The sequence below is a fragment of the Struthio camelus genome, chromosome Z (genome assembly GCF_040807025.1).
Source record: "Struthio camelus isolate bStrCam1 chromosome Z, bStrCam1.hap1, whole genome shotgun sequence".
Lineage (NCBI taxonomy): Eukaryota > Metazoa > Chordata > Aves > Struthioniformes > Struthionidae > Struthio > Struthio camelus.
In genome coordinates, this window is record NC_090982.1 from 33208350 (window position 1) to 33226386 (window position 18037).

The following is an 18037-nucleotide window of genomic DNA, read 5'->3' on the forward strand; positions in this document are numbered from 1 at the left end:
TTCTTCTGGCTTTAAGGTTTTTGGGGGGGGAGAAAAAAGGGGTTAAGATCTTCTGTAAGATCTTAGTCGCCTACTAAATATTTATAATCAATGTTTTTAATCTTTTTTTTCCTGGTGGCTGAATTACAAAGCAGCCTGTTCGATTTTTTTTTTTTTCCCCTCCTTTTTCTGCAGTGCAAGAGCTTGTGACTTATTTTGAATTTGAGGGTAACTTTCGTGGTTGTTTGCAAAAGCTTTTTCATAGCTCACCATAATAAATGGAAGCTTCCCAGAGCCGAGACGAAACATCCTCTTCTAATGTTTCTAGTCTGTTCTGAATTAAATATTAGCATTCTGTAATTAATTCCCTAATTAATTTCTGTGTTAATTGGCAAAAACAACCTATATGAAATGTTCTGCAGAAGTCTGGAATAGTCTTTCTTTAGTTCCTAGATAGCTGAATTTGTGAAGTATTTTTTCAATAGAGATCTTACTGGGGGGGCTTAGAATATGGGGAGAACTTTGGAGGAGGCTTGGAGACTTCACAGAAGAATCGAAAATGGGAACAGGACAGCCCAAATATTTTGAAAAACTAGTGATGTCTCACTTCGCTCATTTGCTCTTTTTAATGTATGGAAATGTATTAATCACAAAAACTTGTACTGTACCTGTTGAATATGTGGAGCCTCTTTTTTTTTTTTTTTCCCTTGCAGTCAACTGCATGTTTTCAACTTAAGTTTATTTAAAGTTTTACTGAAAAGAAATGTACAAAGACAGCCATTCAATTGAGGATTAATCACTATGGCAACAGAAACGTGGTGACTGAAAAGGGAGAGGATGTATTCTCCCCTCAGCTTCCTGCCAGCTGTCATATTCAACCTCTGTGGCATGAATTCAGGCCAAAATATAGACTGTGACCAGCTCTAAGAAACTATATCTATATTTTTATAAATTGGTACAAGAATCGCACTATAAAAGAAGACTTAATCCTCTGAATAGTATGACAGACACTTGGCACTCTTGTCAGTGTTTAACAGAGAAATAACTGGATGCTTTGTAGTAAAACTTGGATTAATGGTAAACCCTTCTTTATGTTATTGCAATGTGGTGTAAATGGGAGAACTAAGCATGCTGTCAGCCTAGGAAAAAAGTGCCTTTTTTATTTCCAGTGCAGGTATAAGTGCTGTTTAGAATCCTGTAAATACAAGAGTTGTGTTATTAGGACTCCTCTTTATCGTATTTGTATTACATTGACGTTTTGTAGATTATTTAAACAAAGACGATCAGTTGTAATAACTCTGTAGTGTATTTGCACAGCTTATGGATTCAGCAAGCTTAGATAGTTGTTTACAGTGAGTACGCTTTTGGGAGATAACATTCCATTATCCTTGTTCTTTTGGGATGGAGACCACTATTCAGCTTTAGTGTAATTGTTCCCAAATGATTGGCCTGTAATGCTGCTTTATTGAGTTTACTGTTTCAACTTACAATAGAATTAACCATTTCAGTATGTCTTCCAGTATTTTTTTATTTTCTTTTTCATATTTTTTTTAAATGCAGTGAGTTCATACATGATATTTTGTGAAGCATGTAGTTGCATTTCCTTTATGATATACCTGCCTGGTTTTGGTTTGGTACTGTTTGATGGAGGGGTGGAGGGGACTATAAGTGCTAGCCCACAGACTTCTGCCAGGATAAGCAATTACCTGGGCTTTGAATTCTGAGAGAGGTTGACTATCTCCTCTCATTTTCAACAGTATGATAACTATATTGATTTATGGCCAAGTTTTTTGAGCGGAGAAGTGATGTATGACTTTTATGAATTAACTTGGTTAAAAAGTCAAAAAATGGAATGAAGCTGCTCCTAACTGAGAATTGTGTGCTCTGTTGCCTAATTGGAGAAGAAACAGAGCGACTTGGAAGATAATGCAAAACAGAGAGGAAAAAATCCATCCTCAGTTGACTTAATAGTCTGTTCTCCGCTACTACAGTTTGTCCTTGGTCTCAGTTAAACAAGTAAAAATGCATGAGATGAACAGCATGGAGATAACTGCGATAAAATTTTACTGCGATAAATTTTTTTTACTTTTATCAGCAGACATGGTTAAATGCTGGTGTCTCCATAAGCTGGTGAAAATAAAAGAACATATCCTGCTTTGGCTGTTGGCAGAAAACACTGAAGGAGTAGTTTGGACATACGAAAATAGAGTTAAACTTATCCTAGCTTGAAGAATATTTCAGCTCTTGATCTGCTCTGGTACTACCAAATATTAAATATTGTTGCCACTGCATCGGTAGCCCACGTCCCAAACCGTTTTGTCTAATTCAGAAAGTTTAAGTATAAAATGCAGCTGTCCTAGAGTAGTTGAAAATTCAAGGTAGATTAGCTTCGTTTTCTAAGGCAGTTGAGATGCTGAATATTACCTTCACAATTACATCTAATTCTCATTCTGCAATCCTGTTTTATTTGAACAGTAGGCCAGTTTGATCTGAGGGAGACTGCTTTTCTATAATAAAGTTTAAATTCTAAGGAAAAATTAATGGGCACTTTAGAAATCATTATAAAATATGATACAAGCTGTGAGATGTGTGGGTCACCTTTGAGGTACATTATATGTTCAATACCATATCATCTGTAGATAGAAAAGCAATTTTGGTTTATTTAAGAACGAGCAGAAAGTAGATGTTTTCTGATTATATGCTCTGGATAGCTGTTTTATGATCTTGACTATATGCACCTTATTTTTAGAGTAACTACAGAAAAAGTTGTATGTGGATGCCATTATACTTTGGTATGCAGAATAATTTAGGAAGAAAATGTTGTCTGAAATGCATAAGTGTGGAAGGGAGAAGAAGAAGAAACCAAGAATGAAGAGTCACGTAATGGACATCTCAGGATGTTTATATGTGTCCTGACAAGTATAGAAGGTATAGTTAAAATAAAAACAATAACTAAGAATAGCATGCATTCAAGAACAACATATTGAAAGGCCCTAGCAATTCACATATACTGTAGAAAAAGGCCCTGGGGGGAGACATGGAAAGCTATAAGGGGAAAAGATTATTTGAGATTATAATTTGGGTAGGTAGAGAAGTTCCTTGGAATGCAGTCAGTGAGTAACAGCCAGTAAAAATACTAACAAGTAGTCCAAACTCTGCTGCAACTTGCAAAACATCCAGAAAGTCATGTATTTTCTCAGGTTTTGAATGGAGTGAGAAAATTCAAAGTAGAATATCGCATAAGAGTTTGACTTGCAAGCAAATAATAAACAATTTTAAGAGGAAAGTTGTACTGACTTTACTGTGTTTCATGCTTTTGTATGGTTTAGGTGATGGCAAGGCAGCTAGAGACTTGAGCAATCCTTTCTTGTTTGTTTTAGAAATGAAAACAAACAATGGAACTGTGCAATGGAAAGTATCCTGCTTATCTGGCAGCACTGCTTTCATGCATACTTGCAGAGAAAAGCCAGTTAACAGAGTTCCAGCTATGAGTGGGGGAAACCAGAGAGGGGAACTGCTGACTGGAAATCTGTATCTGGCAGGATACTACCAGAGTGATACTTTGGGTAGTCTAAGCAGTAAGAGAGGAAGAAACTCAGACATAGTACAATTATGGCTGAGGAATAATTATGCAAACATGCATAGAACTTGAGATTCAGGCTTTTGAAGGAAATACAGTATGCTGTATACTGACTGGTGACTTGAGGGATTGCCACAGAGTTGAGACAGCTTAAAAAAGCAAGCATCATCCTTGATTCAATTAGTCATCACACTCCCAGCCTGTGCTCATTTGCTCTCCTGTATGTTTTCGTCTTGTTGTACTTAAAAAGACGCACATTGTGCCCTTTTGCCATGCTTGAAGGAGCTAACGTGAGAAAGAGAGGCTTAAGGTTGCAGGCTTAAGGTCGCAGGCTTAAGGTGGCCAGGCATCTCAGTCATGGGCGAGGATGCTCATGCAGTGATTTGCATTAATTTCCCCAAAGTGCAGAGCCTGTTGTAGGAAGGGAGGATGCAGAACTTACGTACTGTCAAAGGTAAACAAAAGTTGCCTTTGGTATGTGTCTACTCTTTTAAAAACTCCTGTAACAGTACAGCAGAAGACACTTAGATCATCACATGGTGTTTAGCAGATCCAAGAGCTGTTATAGATTAAAGGTGGAATCTCAAGATAGAAGAGATTCCTGCCTTGTAATACTTGAATTTTTTGCTTGATGCTCGGCTGCATATCTTCACTGTCTTCGAAAAGCAAGTACGTGTGAGTCTTAAATGTGGACTGTTGTGGGACTCTCAAATGTGCAGATGCTGCCATTTTTGCTGGACTCTTGATTAAACCCAGTATGGTAATGTGCATCTCAAAGGAATGGAAGCTTATCACTGGTATCCAAAACCCAAAATCTTACCTATAATTTTAAAAATAAGAGGCATACATAGCAAATGAAGAAGGAACAGAAGAAAGTATCTTCTGTGGTACCTTTCATTTGTGGCACTCTGTGTACTTAGATGCATGCTTTTGTTTGGAAATAAATTGTCTATCTCTGTTTAAGATTTATCAGATAACCAAATAATACATGGTCAGGTTTTAAAGGGAAAGTTTAAGTCTTTGAAGAGTGAAAATTTCATAATGTGCAAACATATAATGTAATCATTATAGTTAATTAAATATTTGATGAAGACAAACATATTTCGTATTTACTGTCAATCTTCTACGTTTTCTTTTAAAACATGTATAGTGCATATAATGATATATATGATGCATTAATTATGTCTTTAGCTTTGCATCATAAATATTCCAGAAGGCTGATTAGAAAATGTGCTATGTAATACATGAAAGATATTTTAAGACACAGTAATCCTGTATGTCCGTGATGGTGTAACGTTTGGCAGGAATCCTTTTGGGTTTCTATACTGTTGATTTTAGTTGTTTTCAGAATGTCTTGCCTGTTGTCATATATTTGAAAATTTTAAGCATATTTACATTCGAAAGCTAGAGAAAATTGTCCTGTGGCTTATTTAGTGGAATCTTAATTCCAGGAGAAATAATTCCTGTTGTTGTTTGTGTGACTTAAATTTTTTGATTATTTTTCCCCTCCCTGTGTTAAATTGGTTAACATTTTTCGGTAGCTGTGTGGCTGAGCCATAAAGCAAAGCCAGACTTGCTATTTGGCAAAAGATTTAGAATTTTTTTAGACAAAAATGTTGACTCTTTCTTTTGATTCTCTACATTTTTTTTTTCTTGTATTAAACCACTGTTTCTTACCAGTCCTGAGGTATGTTTATGGACCAAACACTGGTGTCTTTCCAGTGTTGCAATAATGATTTGAAAACATTGTAGTAATATTTTTTTATCATTAAAATACTATTTTTTCAAAAAATTCAGCACCACATTTACCAACCTCAGTATATTAATATACAGTAACATAAGTTAAGCAAAGATAAAGTGCCCTGCCAAATGCGCAGTATGCTACTTGTGATGTATTTTTCGTCACAGAATTTAGTAATTCTTAAAGGGTCTTCTATTCAGTTATATAAACAGATTGTTAGATAGGCTGGTATCGGTAATGCAGGAATAAAAGTCGATTTTTTTTTTTGCCCTAATCTCCTAGACCTTGTTTCATTCCGCCTATTAACATTCATAGCACTGTAGAGATGCATCATGTAGTGTCTTAATCAAGAAGTGAGAAGTGCGTGGACTGAGCCATAGAGGAGTTCTTAGGGCAATTAAATTCTGTTAATTTCATTATTATTTTGCAAGAATGCCTTCCGCATATGATATACAGGATAATTCAGATGAGCAAGACCAGTGCTGTAATGTCAACATGGGATTTGATGTAGGAGGACTTTTTAAACAATGGGAGGAGAGTTAATGATAGAGCAAGCTCTTGAGGAAGAGAAAATAGAAGGCTGTTGGAAGGAAGTTGCTGGGATCAAATAGATTTGAGTCAGTGAGGTAGAAGGCAACCACTGAAAAGGGGATTCAGAAAGAAAACAGATATTAGAGTAGACTTAGAGTAATATATGAAGTCAAATTCAAAAGAAAGCAAATAATACAATGCTGGAACGTAGAGTGAGCTTTTCATTTTTTTTTAACCGTAACCCTAGTAGAAAGTTACAGGGAGTATTTCCTTCCATCTGTACATGTACAAAGCTTATCTCTACCTAAGGTCTCATTCAGGTGTCGCTCAAAGTAACGAACTTCAGATTAGACCTTTAGAGAACATGGAGATATCTTAAGAAAAACTGGAATAAATCTTTTCATTTGGCTGACAAAAGTTTGTCATTAAAAAAAAAAAGAAATTACTGGATTTGGGGGTGTTGGGTTAGATTTCAGTTGGCAAACTATAAGAAATAATCATGAATTCAGCTGAGCCAGTTGTTGTGCTGCAGCCTCTGCGAGTGCCGTTTAACCGACTGGCTTTAGTCCAGACAGCTGAGTTAAGATGTTTAAGAGTAATTCACAGTGGCCTTGGGCTTTTGCTAGTATTTGCTCTTATAGCTCCTGGAGTAACTGTTTACAGTAACTTTCTCTACCTTCTGGAATAAGCTTTCAGCAGTGTATTTGGGCAGAAGAGGAGGAGCTCCATGTTGATGGAGTGGTATTTTGCTGTTGTTGTTTCAAGTTTGCCAGTTTTGGTGAATGTACTTTGGTGAAGTTTTGTACCTGTAAAACTAAATATACATTTGTGGGTTTACTTACAGTTAGCAGTATTTTTTACAGTACTCGTTGATTCTCTGCAAAAATAAGCAATTTTATGACTTTCAGTGTGTTTGCAAGATTTGACTTTTTTCCCAAAGAGAGAGATTTTTTTTTTTTTTAAATCTCCTGTGTTTGAACAGATGTATAAACCAAAGTATTGCTGCCTCATATACTTTGGTCTTGTTTATTAGGAGGTAGATGGATGCACATGTATGCCAGTTTTAAAATCTTCTAAGACAGACATTGACCTGATTAGGCTTGCATTCTACGTGATTTGTTTGCATGAATTAAATCATACAGCGTCCCCATTACTCCTGATTCCTGAGAGATGCTAAGTCTTATCACACTGAAGTCTGAAAGCTATAAATATTTTTCATTCAAAAACTTTCATCGAAATAAATGTATTTTAAAACCAACATTTTTTTCTTTTTGAAATACATTTTCAAAGTGAAGTTCTGTTTTATCCGTGCATATCCAAAAAAGAATACTTTTAAATATTTTAAAATGTATAGAGAATGAGCAAGATAACTGTAGAATATTTACATATGCTATAGATAACATCTGCTAATTCAGTCTTAAGTTTGTTGCTATGATCATAACATTCCTATTGGGAGATAGAGAGCTTTTTCATCTTAATCAAGGCCTTGCTTCCAGTTTTGTGTAGTCTATTTTTTAAAAGTGCAGTGAAATTTTAATGTTTAGAGTTGTGCATTTATCTTACACAAGTGAAAATGTATGCCTGTAGGTCCCGTAGGATTAACATCTTTCTCTATATGCTAGTTTGAAGTTACTTGCCAAAGTAATGGATTGAGAACAGATGCGAGATACTAAAGCTCAAGAACGTTGTGAACAGCCCATGGAAATTAGGAAGTGGACATGGATCAAATAGAAACACATTGGGAGAAATGTTGTAGATCCAAAACCAAAGTTTAACTGCAGATGACAAGGTGTGAACACAGTTTGTGTTTCATCTCTCCAATACTGTAGTAGGGGGACTGAGGACAATACTAAGTAGTTATTCTTTCCCCTCATCTCATTTGAAAAACCAAAAAAACAAACTGTAATGTTGCTTTTCTATTTTTCTCTTTTTTTCTTATGCACATTTTTTAATCTTTGTATTCCCCTTGGCTTGCCTTTCGAGTGACAGGAAGTAGTCTACAAGAATTTAGGAGAATTTCTCAAGAAAGAACTTTAAAGTGCAAATAGGATTATATTCTTGTCCAAAAAGCTGATTGTTGATGCATGATGAATTAGACTGGTAACAACATCATTTTAACTTGATTAAAACATCAGTTTCTTATGTCTATCACAATTATATTGGTATTTCCTGTTTATGAATCATCATGTTTAAATTTCAGACTGTTTTAATGTTATCGATATTATAATGAGTAGCATGTAATTTTTTTGGTTCCTTTCCAGGTAAATATTGTAATATTTATTTCAAAGCATCTTTACAACCTTGATTAAATATGCATGTTTGTGACTGTGGTATTAGAGATTGTACTATTAGCAAAAAATGCTCTACCTAACTCTATTATCGTGGAATAGTATTGTGATTACTTATAGTTGCTAATTTTGACAAAGTATTTTGACAGATTTTGAAAATAAATGGCCTTAGCTTTCAGTGGGCTTGCAGAAACTTTCAAAATACTTTTAAGACATATTTACCTAGAGCTGAAAATAACATAAGTCACATGTATTTCATCAGTTGCTGTTTTAAAAAGGTTTATTTGAGTGTAAAGTAACTAACAGTTCTGAATATACTGTGCATGAACTGTGTAATATACTTTAATAAGCAGAAGCTACTGAATCTAGATGGTCCGTTAAGCTTGCTAAATGACTCTGGAGGATTATGTATTTATTAAGACCGTAACCTGTTGATGCAGACATTAAGACTTGGCGGGTCTAACTGGGACTTAAGTCCTGTTGCACAAGACTAAGTATTTGTATATCCCCTGTTAATGCATTAGAGAACTGCATTTATACTCACAACAGAACTGTATTTTTGAAGTAAAAATATCCCATGTTGTCTATGAGGTTCCAACACTTGCCTTCAGTGTTTCAGGAAGTTTGTGATCAAACAGGGAGTTCACGCTGGAGCTCTAAATCTGAGTCTTAACACCCAAACCACTGAGCCCTAGCTCATGATGGCAGAAGTGGTCATAATAGAACTCATTGTTATGTCAAAAAACAGTTTTGGTGATTTCTGTATCTCTTTTTACTAGAATAACGAAGAAAAAGAATATGACATAGCAGGGAAGGACAATATTAAGAGAGAAGAAATGTTAGCTAACAGTAAGCAACGTCACCTGTTTGTTACGCATCCTGTAACCCAGAAAAACAAAAAAGTACACAAAGTAGGTTCAACCACGTTCTTGTTTGGAAAGACACCCAAAGAAGTTCGCAGGTGAGACTGTCTTGCTGAGACAGAAGTAAATTTTAAGCTTTAAAAGAACTTTCCTTTGAGCAGTTGCTTTCTCTTTTGTCTTTATGCTTCAACCGTACTTGGGGAATACTGATGATTTTCTGTGGCAAGAGCAGAACTAATGGGAAACTTCAGCTCACACTATACAAAGAGTATTATAATTGATTAATAAAATTAATTGAACCCACAAGTCACTCTAGCATGTTGATTCAATATGTCATGCATTACATAGCCATGAAGATGCTGTCACCACAGGGTTCACGGTATGTGCACCAAGCAGTACGACAAACTAATGTTTAAACTGTGTAGAAATGAGAAATTTTATAGTGTGAACTTTCACCTGGCTACTGGTTTCACACAGATCTCATCACTGTCATTGAAAGACTGTAAAAAGATTGGACGTTGTATTTTTTTTAGCATGGGGCTCTTTTTTTAAAAAAATATTTCTTTTAATATGTTGTTTTCCTACCCCCATCTTTTGAAGGATGATGATCTTTCCACCTTCTCATCTTTTCCTTTTTTCCCAAGCTGTTACTGTTAGCACAACCTAAATTCCCGTGGTACATAGATAGAAATGCAGTAACAATAGCCAGATGGTATGTGGAAATAGAAAGGAGAAAGCTGCTGCTAACTGAGCAAACTGGTAGAAGTGGAATTAGGTATTTATTTTTAGTTTTGCCTTGAGACAACGAAATAACTGGATATGAGTTGATGTCTTAAGTAATACCTGCAAGTGTTCAGAATCCATTACGTTAGCCAGCTGGCTTGAGCTACCCAACCTCTTACTGAAGTGCTACAATTTCATAACTCTTATAGAGACAGCAAATTCTGAACATTTAAGCAGGTGGTAGAGGGGAACCCTTCATGCTAAGATTTTCAAAAATGTAACCATAACTATCAGTAATTTGTTCTGGTAAAATTTTCAAAGCCAGTGAAGTGACCGAGAATGTTATCATAGTAACTGAAAGCAATGTCTAACAAAAGGCTTAAGCACCTAAAAATGAAGTGCTCTTAAATGTTAAGCAAATCAACTTGCTTGTGGGTAGAACTCAGACTTTGTAATGCATCTAGATCCCCTATACAGTGAATGAGATCTTTAGGTGCCTCAGCCTGGTCTGCTGTAATTAGAAAGCTGAATGGGATGCTGCCTGCAGTCGCCACACATGGTGCAGGTACTTGGAGTTTCATGTCCCATCTCTGACAAGGGAACATAAACTCACCTTTCCCTTTTTTGAAGTTACTGCTTTCCCAAGCTTGACCCCAGACTACGGGGGTTGTCCTCAGGGTTGTCTCCTCCTTTAGTTAAGAGGTTGGCCTTTTAGCAGAAAACGAATGAATATGCCATAGATAACTAGCTGGATAGGCAGAGAGGACAGTCCCTGCTTCCTCTGCATGTGTTTATCCAGCTCTAGTTTAACAAGTTCTTAAAAGGATTCTGAGCAACTACTTATTTTCCCCAAAACATTCTGTCATCTATCTGCCTCTTTGGTAGCTAAATACCTTCTGAAATCTGGACCTTTGACACATAGTCTTACCTACACTGAATGTCAGTGAATCTTTGGCTCTTCAGCTGAGGAAATCACACAGGAGTTTGGGACTTATAAGTCACTTTAGTTCTAAGACCATCACTCTTTCTTCTTTTTGCTAATAAAACAAATACTGCTTCTAAAGGAAATTACTTCTAGTGATTTAATTTTGGGAATCTATGAGGAAATGAACTGACTGAGTTACCTGCAAGCTTTTTGTATTCCTAATTAAAGGTGTCAGAATAACTATTATTTTTCCTTCCTGATGACACAGGAGACAATTTGAGGAAATGGTATCCCACTTTAACATGGGATCAGTAGAAGAACTTGCAAAATATATTGCGGAAGTTACATCAGAGACACGGCAGAAAATGTTGAAGGAATTTTATACTTCCACATATCCAGAGACAGAGTCTTTCTTTGCAGTTGAAATACCAGCACGTGTTTCACGTGACTATGAGGAAGGAGAATTGTGTACAAGACGTTCCAGAAAAAGAAAATCCGTTGTTAATTTTGGAAGATCTAAGTCTAGACCTTCATCAGCTAAGGGTTATCTTCGGAGTGGAACAACAGACGTATGCAGCCAGCAAAGATATAAAGGAGAAGTAGAGCAACTTCACAGTGACCCCTGCATACAAGATAATATGTGTGTTGATGCAAAATGTAAACAGTCACTCACTGTTCCTACTCAACACGTCAGAAGGGGAAGCAGTCAGGCATTGAAGGATTTTATGGCATCTGGCTCATTAAGCCGTAGATCAGAAATAATTGAAGTGCTGTCTGTTAATAGCTGTAAAGGACAACAGGACTCGGAAGGAACACAGCCGCCAAGAGAAAGATCCCTGTCTCAGTCAGAAAACGGGGAGAGGAAAGCTCAGACTTGTAAAAAAAACTCTTTTATGGACTTACTTGGAGATACCTCTATTCTCAATGATCTCTTCAGAAATGATGGAAATGGGCCTGCAGAATCACCAAGGAGACTTCCTTCAGGGCAAGCAGAAAAATCAAAAGAGAGACCAAAAGACTTCTGGGACATGCTGAACGAGCAGAACGAGGACAGCCTCAGAAAGCTCACAGACATGGCAGTCGTAGAGAAGCTGTGTGAAAGAGCACCTCTTTCCTCAGTGACAGAAAAGAGTAAAGTGTGTGAAAGTTCTCTTTGGAAAAAAAATGAAAACTTTCTGTGGAAAAAATACAGTCCAGATGATTAAGATGAGTCATCCACTGCTACATTTTGCAATGTAGTAAAATGAAGGCTTTCTACATGAGTTGCACTGTGATTGTTTTAGGTAAACAAACATTATATATGTTCAACTGAAACTATATGCAGCAAAAAACAATACCTCCATGAAATTAAAGGCAAAGTGATTAATTTATATTTATGATGCCACTGATTTACATTTTACATTGGCTGTACAGTGTACTACTGTAAGGTATGATATGCTACTTTTAAATTAAACTCTTTTTAAATCTTCTGAATGCAGTTTGCTTTTTTAAATCCTGATCTCATTCCTACAGTTAGTAACAGTGCTAAGTAATTTTTTTCCCTTTGCTTGTATCTGGCCACCCTCAGTCATCCTGGCAGAATTTAATGATCTAAACCAGACTGGACAGTGATATTCCTCATATTCTCTGAGCTGCAAGACAGATGGGGTTCAGGGGCTTCCTGAGATGGGGTGATATCTTTAAGTCTCATAGACCTTGGTGGATTTTTTTTCTTCTGTGAATTTGCTCCTTGTCTTTTCCCTGTGGAGCCTCTATTTATCTTCAATATCCTATGGCCCCGAGTTCCTCAGCTTACCTAATGTGAAGAAGCATCACCTTATGTTTGTTCATTGTCTTTTTCAATGCAAGATCTACAGTGCATTAAATGACATCAGATTTCAGGTTTCATCCTGCCATGCTGCTTTCATCTCTCCATGCCACTTGCTTTATAGGCTATCATCATGTCTTTGTCAGATGCGGGGGCCTGGACAATACTTGGGTGCTATTCATTTTTCTATGCAAGGAAAGAGGAGGAATAATCTTTTCAAAGGAAAAAAAAAATACATATTGGTGACCTTCAGTAATTGAGACATGCTGTTATCTTTTACTTCTGCATGGGAGCGTTTGGTGTGAAAGGAAACTGGTGGGACAATTATGTAAAACAAATATGGCTTACATTGGAAAATTGGTGTTTCTTGCGTGGTTTAATAAATTTAAGTTTCATTTTGTGAGCTCTGTATTCTTAAAAGTTTTAATACAGTGCATACTTAGAAAATAGCATGCAACTGGACACACAGATTGCTGATTATTTTTTTTTCTTTGGCTTCATTATTCACACGTTAGTATTTTACTGTAAGCAATTTCATGGGCATCTCTATGGCTTCGTTCCTAAACGCATGCTTGCATACTCACTCTTAAAAATACAATGAGGTAACTTTTGCTGAGGAAATTAACAGTAATGTTCTGTTGAAGCAGTTCTGCTGTTGACACTAAGTATTGCTGTTAAGTATGTTGCAGCCTGAATTCAGCTTGTGCTAATAACCAGAAGGTTTGTCAGTCGCCTTATACTTAACATAATTGTAATTTTTGCTGTGCTACAGCAGTTCGCTCCAGAATGTATGATACTCTTATGTACTCAAAACTCATGGAATTGAAAAATATACAGCTATATCTTGAAGGTGCTTTAGAAGAAGAATGGTCTTGCATTTAGGATGTAAATTTAACTGTCCTGTCCTTTTTTTCTAACATGTAAATACTTTGGTCACATTCATTGCATGTATGAAACAGATGCTTTTCCATCTAATGGTAATGGTTAGCTTTTGTTACCTTTACTCTCTGTGGCAAGAGCTATGGCACTTAAGTTGGAAGTGAGTTCCAAGTATGAAATTAAATTTGCTCTTTAGTTGTTGTGCTGGTGTAACTGTATCAGAGTTGAAGACACACTTAGTGTACTTAGATCCTTGATTCCTTGGGTGGCCCGACATCTGCATAGGAGAGAGAACGGACTGGCTTGAGACAATAGACAGACTTGAAACTTAGATGATGGACTGAATCTTCACGATTAAGTGTTCGATTGCTACAGAAGCCCTCCAGGTGGCAATTTTTCGATAGTTCTTGAAATTCCTTCAGACAGTTCCTGCTGTGTCTAGCCTAATTTGTGTAGTTATGTGTGTTGATTTACATCCTTGGTGAAATGTCCCAAAGACTCCCCTAGGGTGGTTTCTGCTGCAGAATTGATTAAATTGTAAGTAGATAAGGCATTTGTAAATAGTCAGTAGAAAAAGTTCTGGAAGAAATGGTCATGTAGGACAGTGTCTTGTGTGTAATTAATATAAATAGGTGATTATTCTTATGTGTAGTTAAAATAATCAGTAACAATGAATTATGCACATACATGTTGGAGTGGTCACATAGGACCACAGGGCCCCCATAAGATTAGAGCAGAACAATGGTTTGGGGGGGGGGGGGGGGTTCACCAAGCCACCTGAAGATGCCATGGCAAGGACCCTTGCAACGGAGACTCCTGTTGCCAGCAGTGACCATCCTGTCACTGTCCAAACCATCCTGTTAGGGAGATTGGATCCCCAATGGATCATTACCTTTGCCAAGATTCAAATAAATTATTTTTTAACAAAAAGTCTGTTCTGACTGTCTGTGCAGCACATTGCAGTTGGTAGAGTCATCTTTCGTTTACAGTTTTCTCTATTGTGTGTTTTTACATCTAAGAAAACTTGTTCAAAACGAAGGAAGTATTTTTATGCAATACCTGCTTAAACTGAAACTTTTGGCTCTTAAGAGGAATTAGACAAAACAGGAAGGATTGGTCCCTCATGGACTATTTGGTACAATGGTCCAGAGGAAATTCGGGAGTAGGCATACCTTCTCAAATACTATTTCTTTCAAGACTACTGGAGAAAGCTGCCTAGTTTTCTAAAAGATTCACTTGCTCTCTTGCTTGCTTGCACTGTTTCACTGCTGCTGCTCCACCACCAGGACAGGCAGGACTCAGGATTAGATGGAAACTTGGTCTGCTCCAGAATGACTGTTCTTAGGCTGAGTTAATTTGAGAGGTTGTTATGAAATTATGTATGTTTTTATTATGACCACTACTTATAGAAGATGTACATCCACATTCTTGAGATTGCTGTGAAAGAGCTCTGCATGCTACTGCTTGATAGTCTCAGCTCAGATGGGTCAGGACATTTGATTGCTATGGATTATTGTTAGCTGTGACAAGGTGATGTTTTGCAGTCTAAAGTTAAATGCATCTAACTTCTACATGCATTTCACCATACTCTTGCAAGGCAGCAGTTCCTTAGAATACTCTGCAAATATTACGCTGTGTTCAAAATTGTTGTAGTCTGCAGAGTCTACGTGGAGGAAAAGATGTAAGCAGGTACCTTGATTACCACCACTTTGTCTCTGTGAAACAAGTGCTTAAATATAAAACTTTCCTTTCTTTCCTTCTCCCCAAGCCCATGGTACCTAGTTGCTACCTTTAGACCCCTAAATGAATTAAGCACTGTGCTGTGCCTCTTTGACATTGCCTGGGCACTCAGAGCTCTGGAGTGCCTCAACTGCGTGGGGCAGTGCTGTGCTCTTCCTACATCTCTCCGCTGTCCTGGTCTTTAGAAAGTTCATGGATTCCAGTGCAGCATATGAGAAAGGTTGTGAATCTTTGCAGAAATGGCACAAGTGTCTAAAATGTCTCTCCATCCTTACTCAGTTCTAGATAAAATATAGAAGGCAGGGCACTCTCATTCTGCATAATTAGGTTGAGAGGGTTAAGCTCATAAATCAGATGCTCTGAATCACCATGCATCCCTTCACCACTATATACATAGTGGGATCTAGTCAGGAACACAGATTCTCTGTTTAACTTACCCTTTGAGCCTATTTTCAAGTAGGCAGAATGGGGCCATTTGTGGAAATAGTCCGGCTGGTATTCTGTCCTCATGAGAGAGCATTATCTTCCGGCTTGCAATGGGCCCTATGGGAAGTGTGCTCTCCTGAATGTCCATACCTTGGCTCTCCTGCAAGAGCCATTGAAGAAGAGGCTTGCAGTGGGATTCGGTTAGTTCTAAAACAGAACCTGTTCATTTTTTGTACTGAGATGGTCAGGAACAGGGCCTAAGGGTTCTATTTGGCATTTCAGATGCAAAACATAGATACATCTATATGTTTCTGAGTATGTAAGAAATGCTTTTTAGGGCATTTGGGGCAAAAAACAAAAGCTGTTAGGTCTTATTTTTGTTCCAATACTTAGTGCTCTACTAGTATTTCAGAAAGCAGAGGTTTACCTTATCAGTTTTTGAGAATATACAGTATGGTATATATGGAGTTAGGATTTTTTTACATACCCACAAATTATCATCTAACTCCTGAAAGACTGGCTGATATAAACTCTCCAAATGAAAACTGTTCCTTCACAGATTGGAGAAATGGTTATAAGATAAGCAAAGTCATGTCTCATTTGCTGAATAGTCTGTCATATTTCCCAGTGTTACAGGATCATGTGAAGGTGTAACACATAACCACAGGAGACCAGGACTTCATGTTGGTCTGGGAGCCCTAACTCTAATCTTTAATTTCTGTAGGTTTTGAAATCTCAAATGTAATGCTGTATTAATATGGAGTTTTACATTGACTATACTATATGAATTGTTTTATGTGAAGGGTAAATGTTACGAAGTTTTAAAACCCTGGACACTGAAGCTGCACAGCAGTAGTCTGTGAACTGTGGTGGTTTTTGTGGTCTGGATGACTGCCCATTGGAAAATAAGCTTAAAATTTGATCTAGAGCAGCTTCTACTTTAGGTCATGGGAAGCTGTTATAGGCTTTGCTCTGTCTCTGGGTTAACCATTATGCCCTTATTGTAACTGGAAACCATCTAAAAACTTAACTGGGAAAACCTGATTTAACTGCCTGGAGCAAGAAACTTGGTATTTAACATATAAAGTAGTAAGATGCTTGGTCTTTACAGGCAACTAATGTAAGTAACATCAATGCGTTTCCTAATTGCTTCTCTCACCCTTAGTCTACTGCTGTTGTCATTTTATCATATCCCGAGATGTTTAAGATACAAATTGAAATTCAGGAGAGTCAACTGGAGCAGCTTAAGTCTAAGCTTAAGAAGTCTAAACTGAGAAAATAAAGAAGAAGCCGTAAAATAGTTAGCCATTGGTACTTTGAATTGTGGACAGTTTAAGGAAGTCAACCTGAGATATAGCTAGCCTGTTCTTGTTGACCCTAATAAATACAGAATAAACTAAGGCCTTTTATTAATGGTATCAATACTGATTTTCTTTACAGATAAACCTTCTTCCGTTTAGAGAGGTGAACTGATGCCGCTTAGCCCAGAAAAGATAAGATTTGGTGGAAGAAAGAATGTGGCCTTCAAATGCATGAAAGGCTCCTGCTGCAAAGAGAAAAGGAATAGTGCCTTCATAAGCACAGCAAACAGACAGGAGGTAAGTGGCTTAAACTGCAGCAAACATTAAGTTCGGTATTAGGGGAAACTTTCTAAGGGTAAGTATGGTGTAATAGACTGCCTGGGGTGGAGTGCCGAAACTGCAGGTCATTAAGAAGGAACAGGAGAGACGAGCATCTGTTAAAAGTTGCGTAGATATAACTGACCTAGTTTTAGGCCAGGAGGAGGGACTGGTGGCTTCTCAAAGTATCTAAGGGCTAGAAGGGGCTAAAAAATCTCGTTGGTTTCTGGTTGTATCTGGGTACTAGACAGAGGCCTCAACCTGAGCACCATTAGATGGTCAGTCATGGTCTACATTGGTATATATTGGGGAAGACGATATCAGGATTGAGTTAGGTCAAGATGGCACGCCTGACTTTCAGAAGAACCTTTAGTGCAGTGGAGCTGTACGAGGCTGAATGGCAGGAATGATTCCCACGTCAGACATCATTGTTTTTGTGAAGTAACCAGGAAATGACATTTTTCATCTATAAGGAGGTGACATGCATAAATCAAAATCCCTAGGGAAGTGCATGTTTTATGCATGTATATGCCAAATACTGCTATTTATTTGTGGAAATGCATTTGTTATCTGCAGTTGACCTCAGCCACAGGAAAATGTCTTGAAATAAGATTTATGCCACTCTGTAGCTTCCTGTACAAATTTAACATATTTTACTAGTATCATCCAAGCTATAAATACTGAGATGTAGTGCCCCAGAGATCTCTGTATAAAACATTTTTGTCATGAATAGGTATATATGATTAAAAAAAAATCATAACAGAGTCAAAAAGGAAGAATTTGACCTACATCTGAAAGTATATCCTTCAAATTTTAAAAATAAACATATAGCTTGCCTTCTTGGAAATTTTTGATTACAATTTGGTTTAGATTTGAAAATAAAGGAGGCTTTGGGAATTTCTGTGTTCAGGGTTATGGTACAGGGAAATGCATGCA

At 37.2% G+C, this 18037-nt stretch overlaps 1 protein-coding gene across 4 annotated transcripts in view; it reads left to right on the forward strand.

Moving 5' to 3' along the window:
- Nucleotides 1-18037, forward strand: part of ERCC6L2 (ERCC excision repair 6 like 2) — a 75687-nt gene that overhangs the window by 40687 nt on the left and 16963 nt on the right. The window contains exons 18-20 of one of the 4 annotated variants that reach the window (XM_068926900.1): nucleotides 8899-9080; nucleotides 10899-11913; nucleotides 16923-17080. In XM_068926900.1, the coding sequence (XP_068783001.1) occupies nucleotides 8899-9080; nucleotides 10899-11835 (1119 nt within the window). In that variant the 3' untranslated portion in view covers nucleotides 11836-11913; nucleotides 16923-17080. Of the gene's footprint in view, nucleotides 1-8898; nucleotides 9081-10898; nucleotides 13125-16922; nucleotides 17081-18037 lie in introns of those variants that run through there. The other 3 variants (XM_068926902.1, XM_068926901.1, XM_068926903.1) reach the window with 3 other exon arrangements.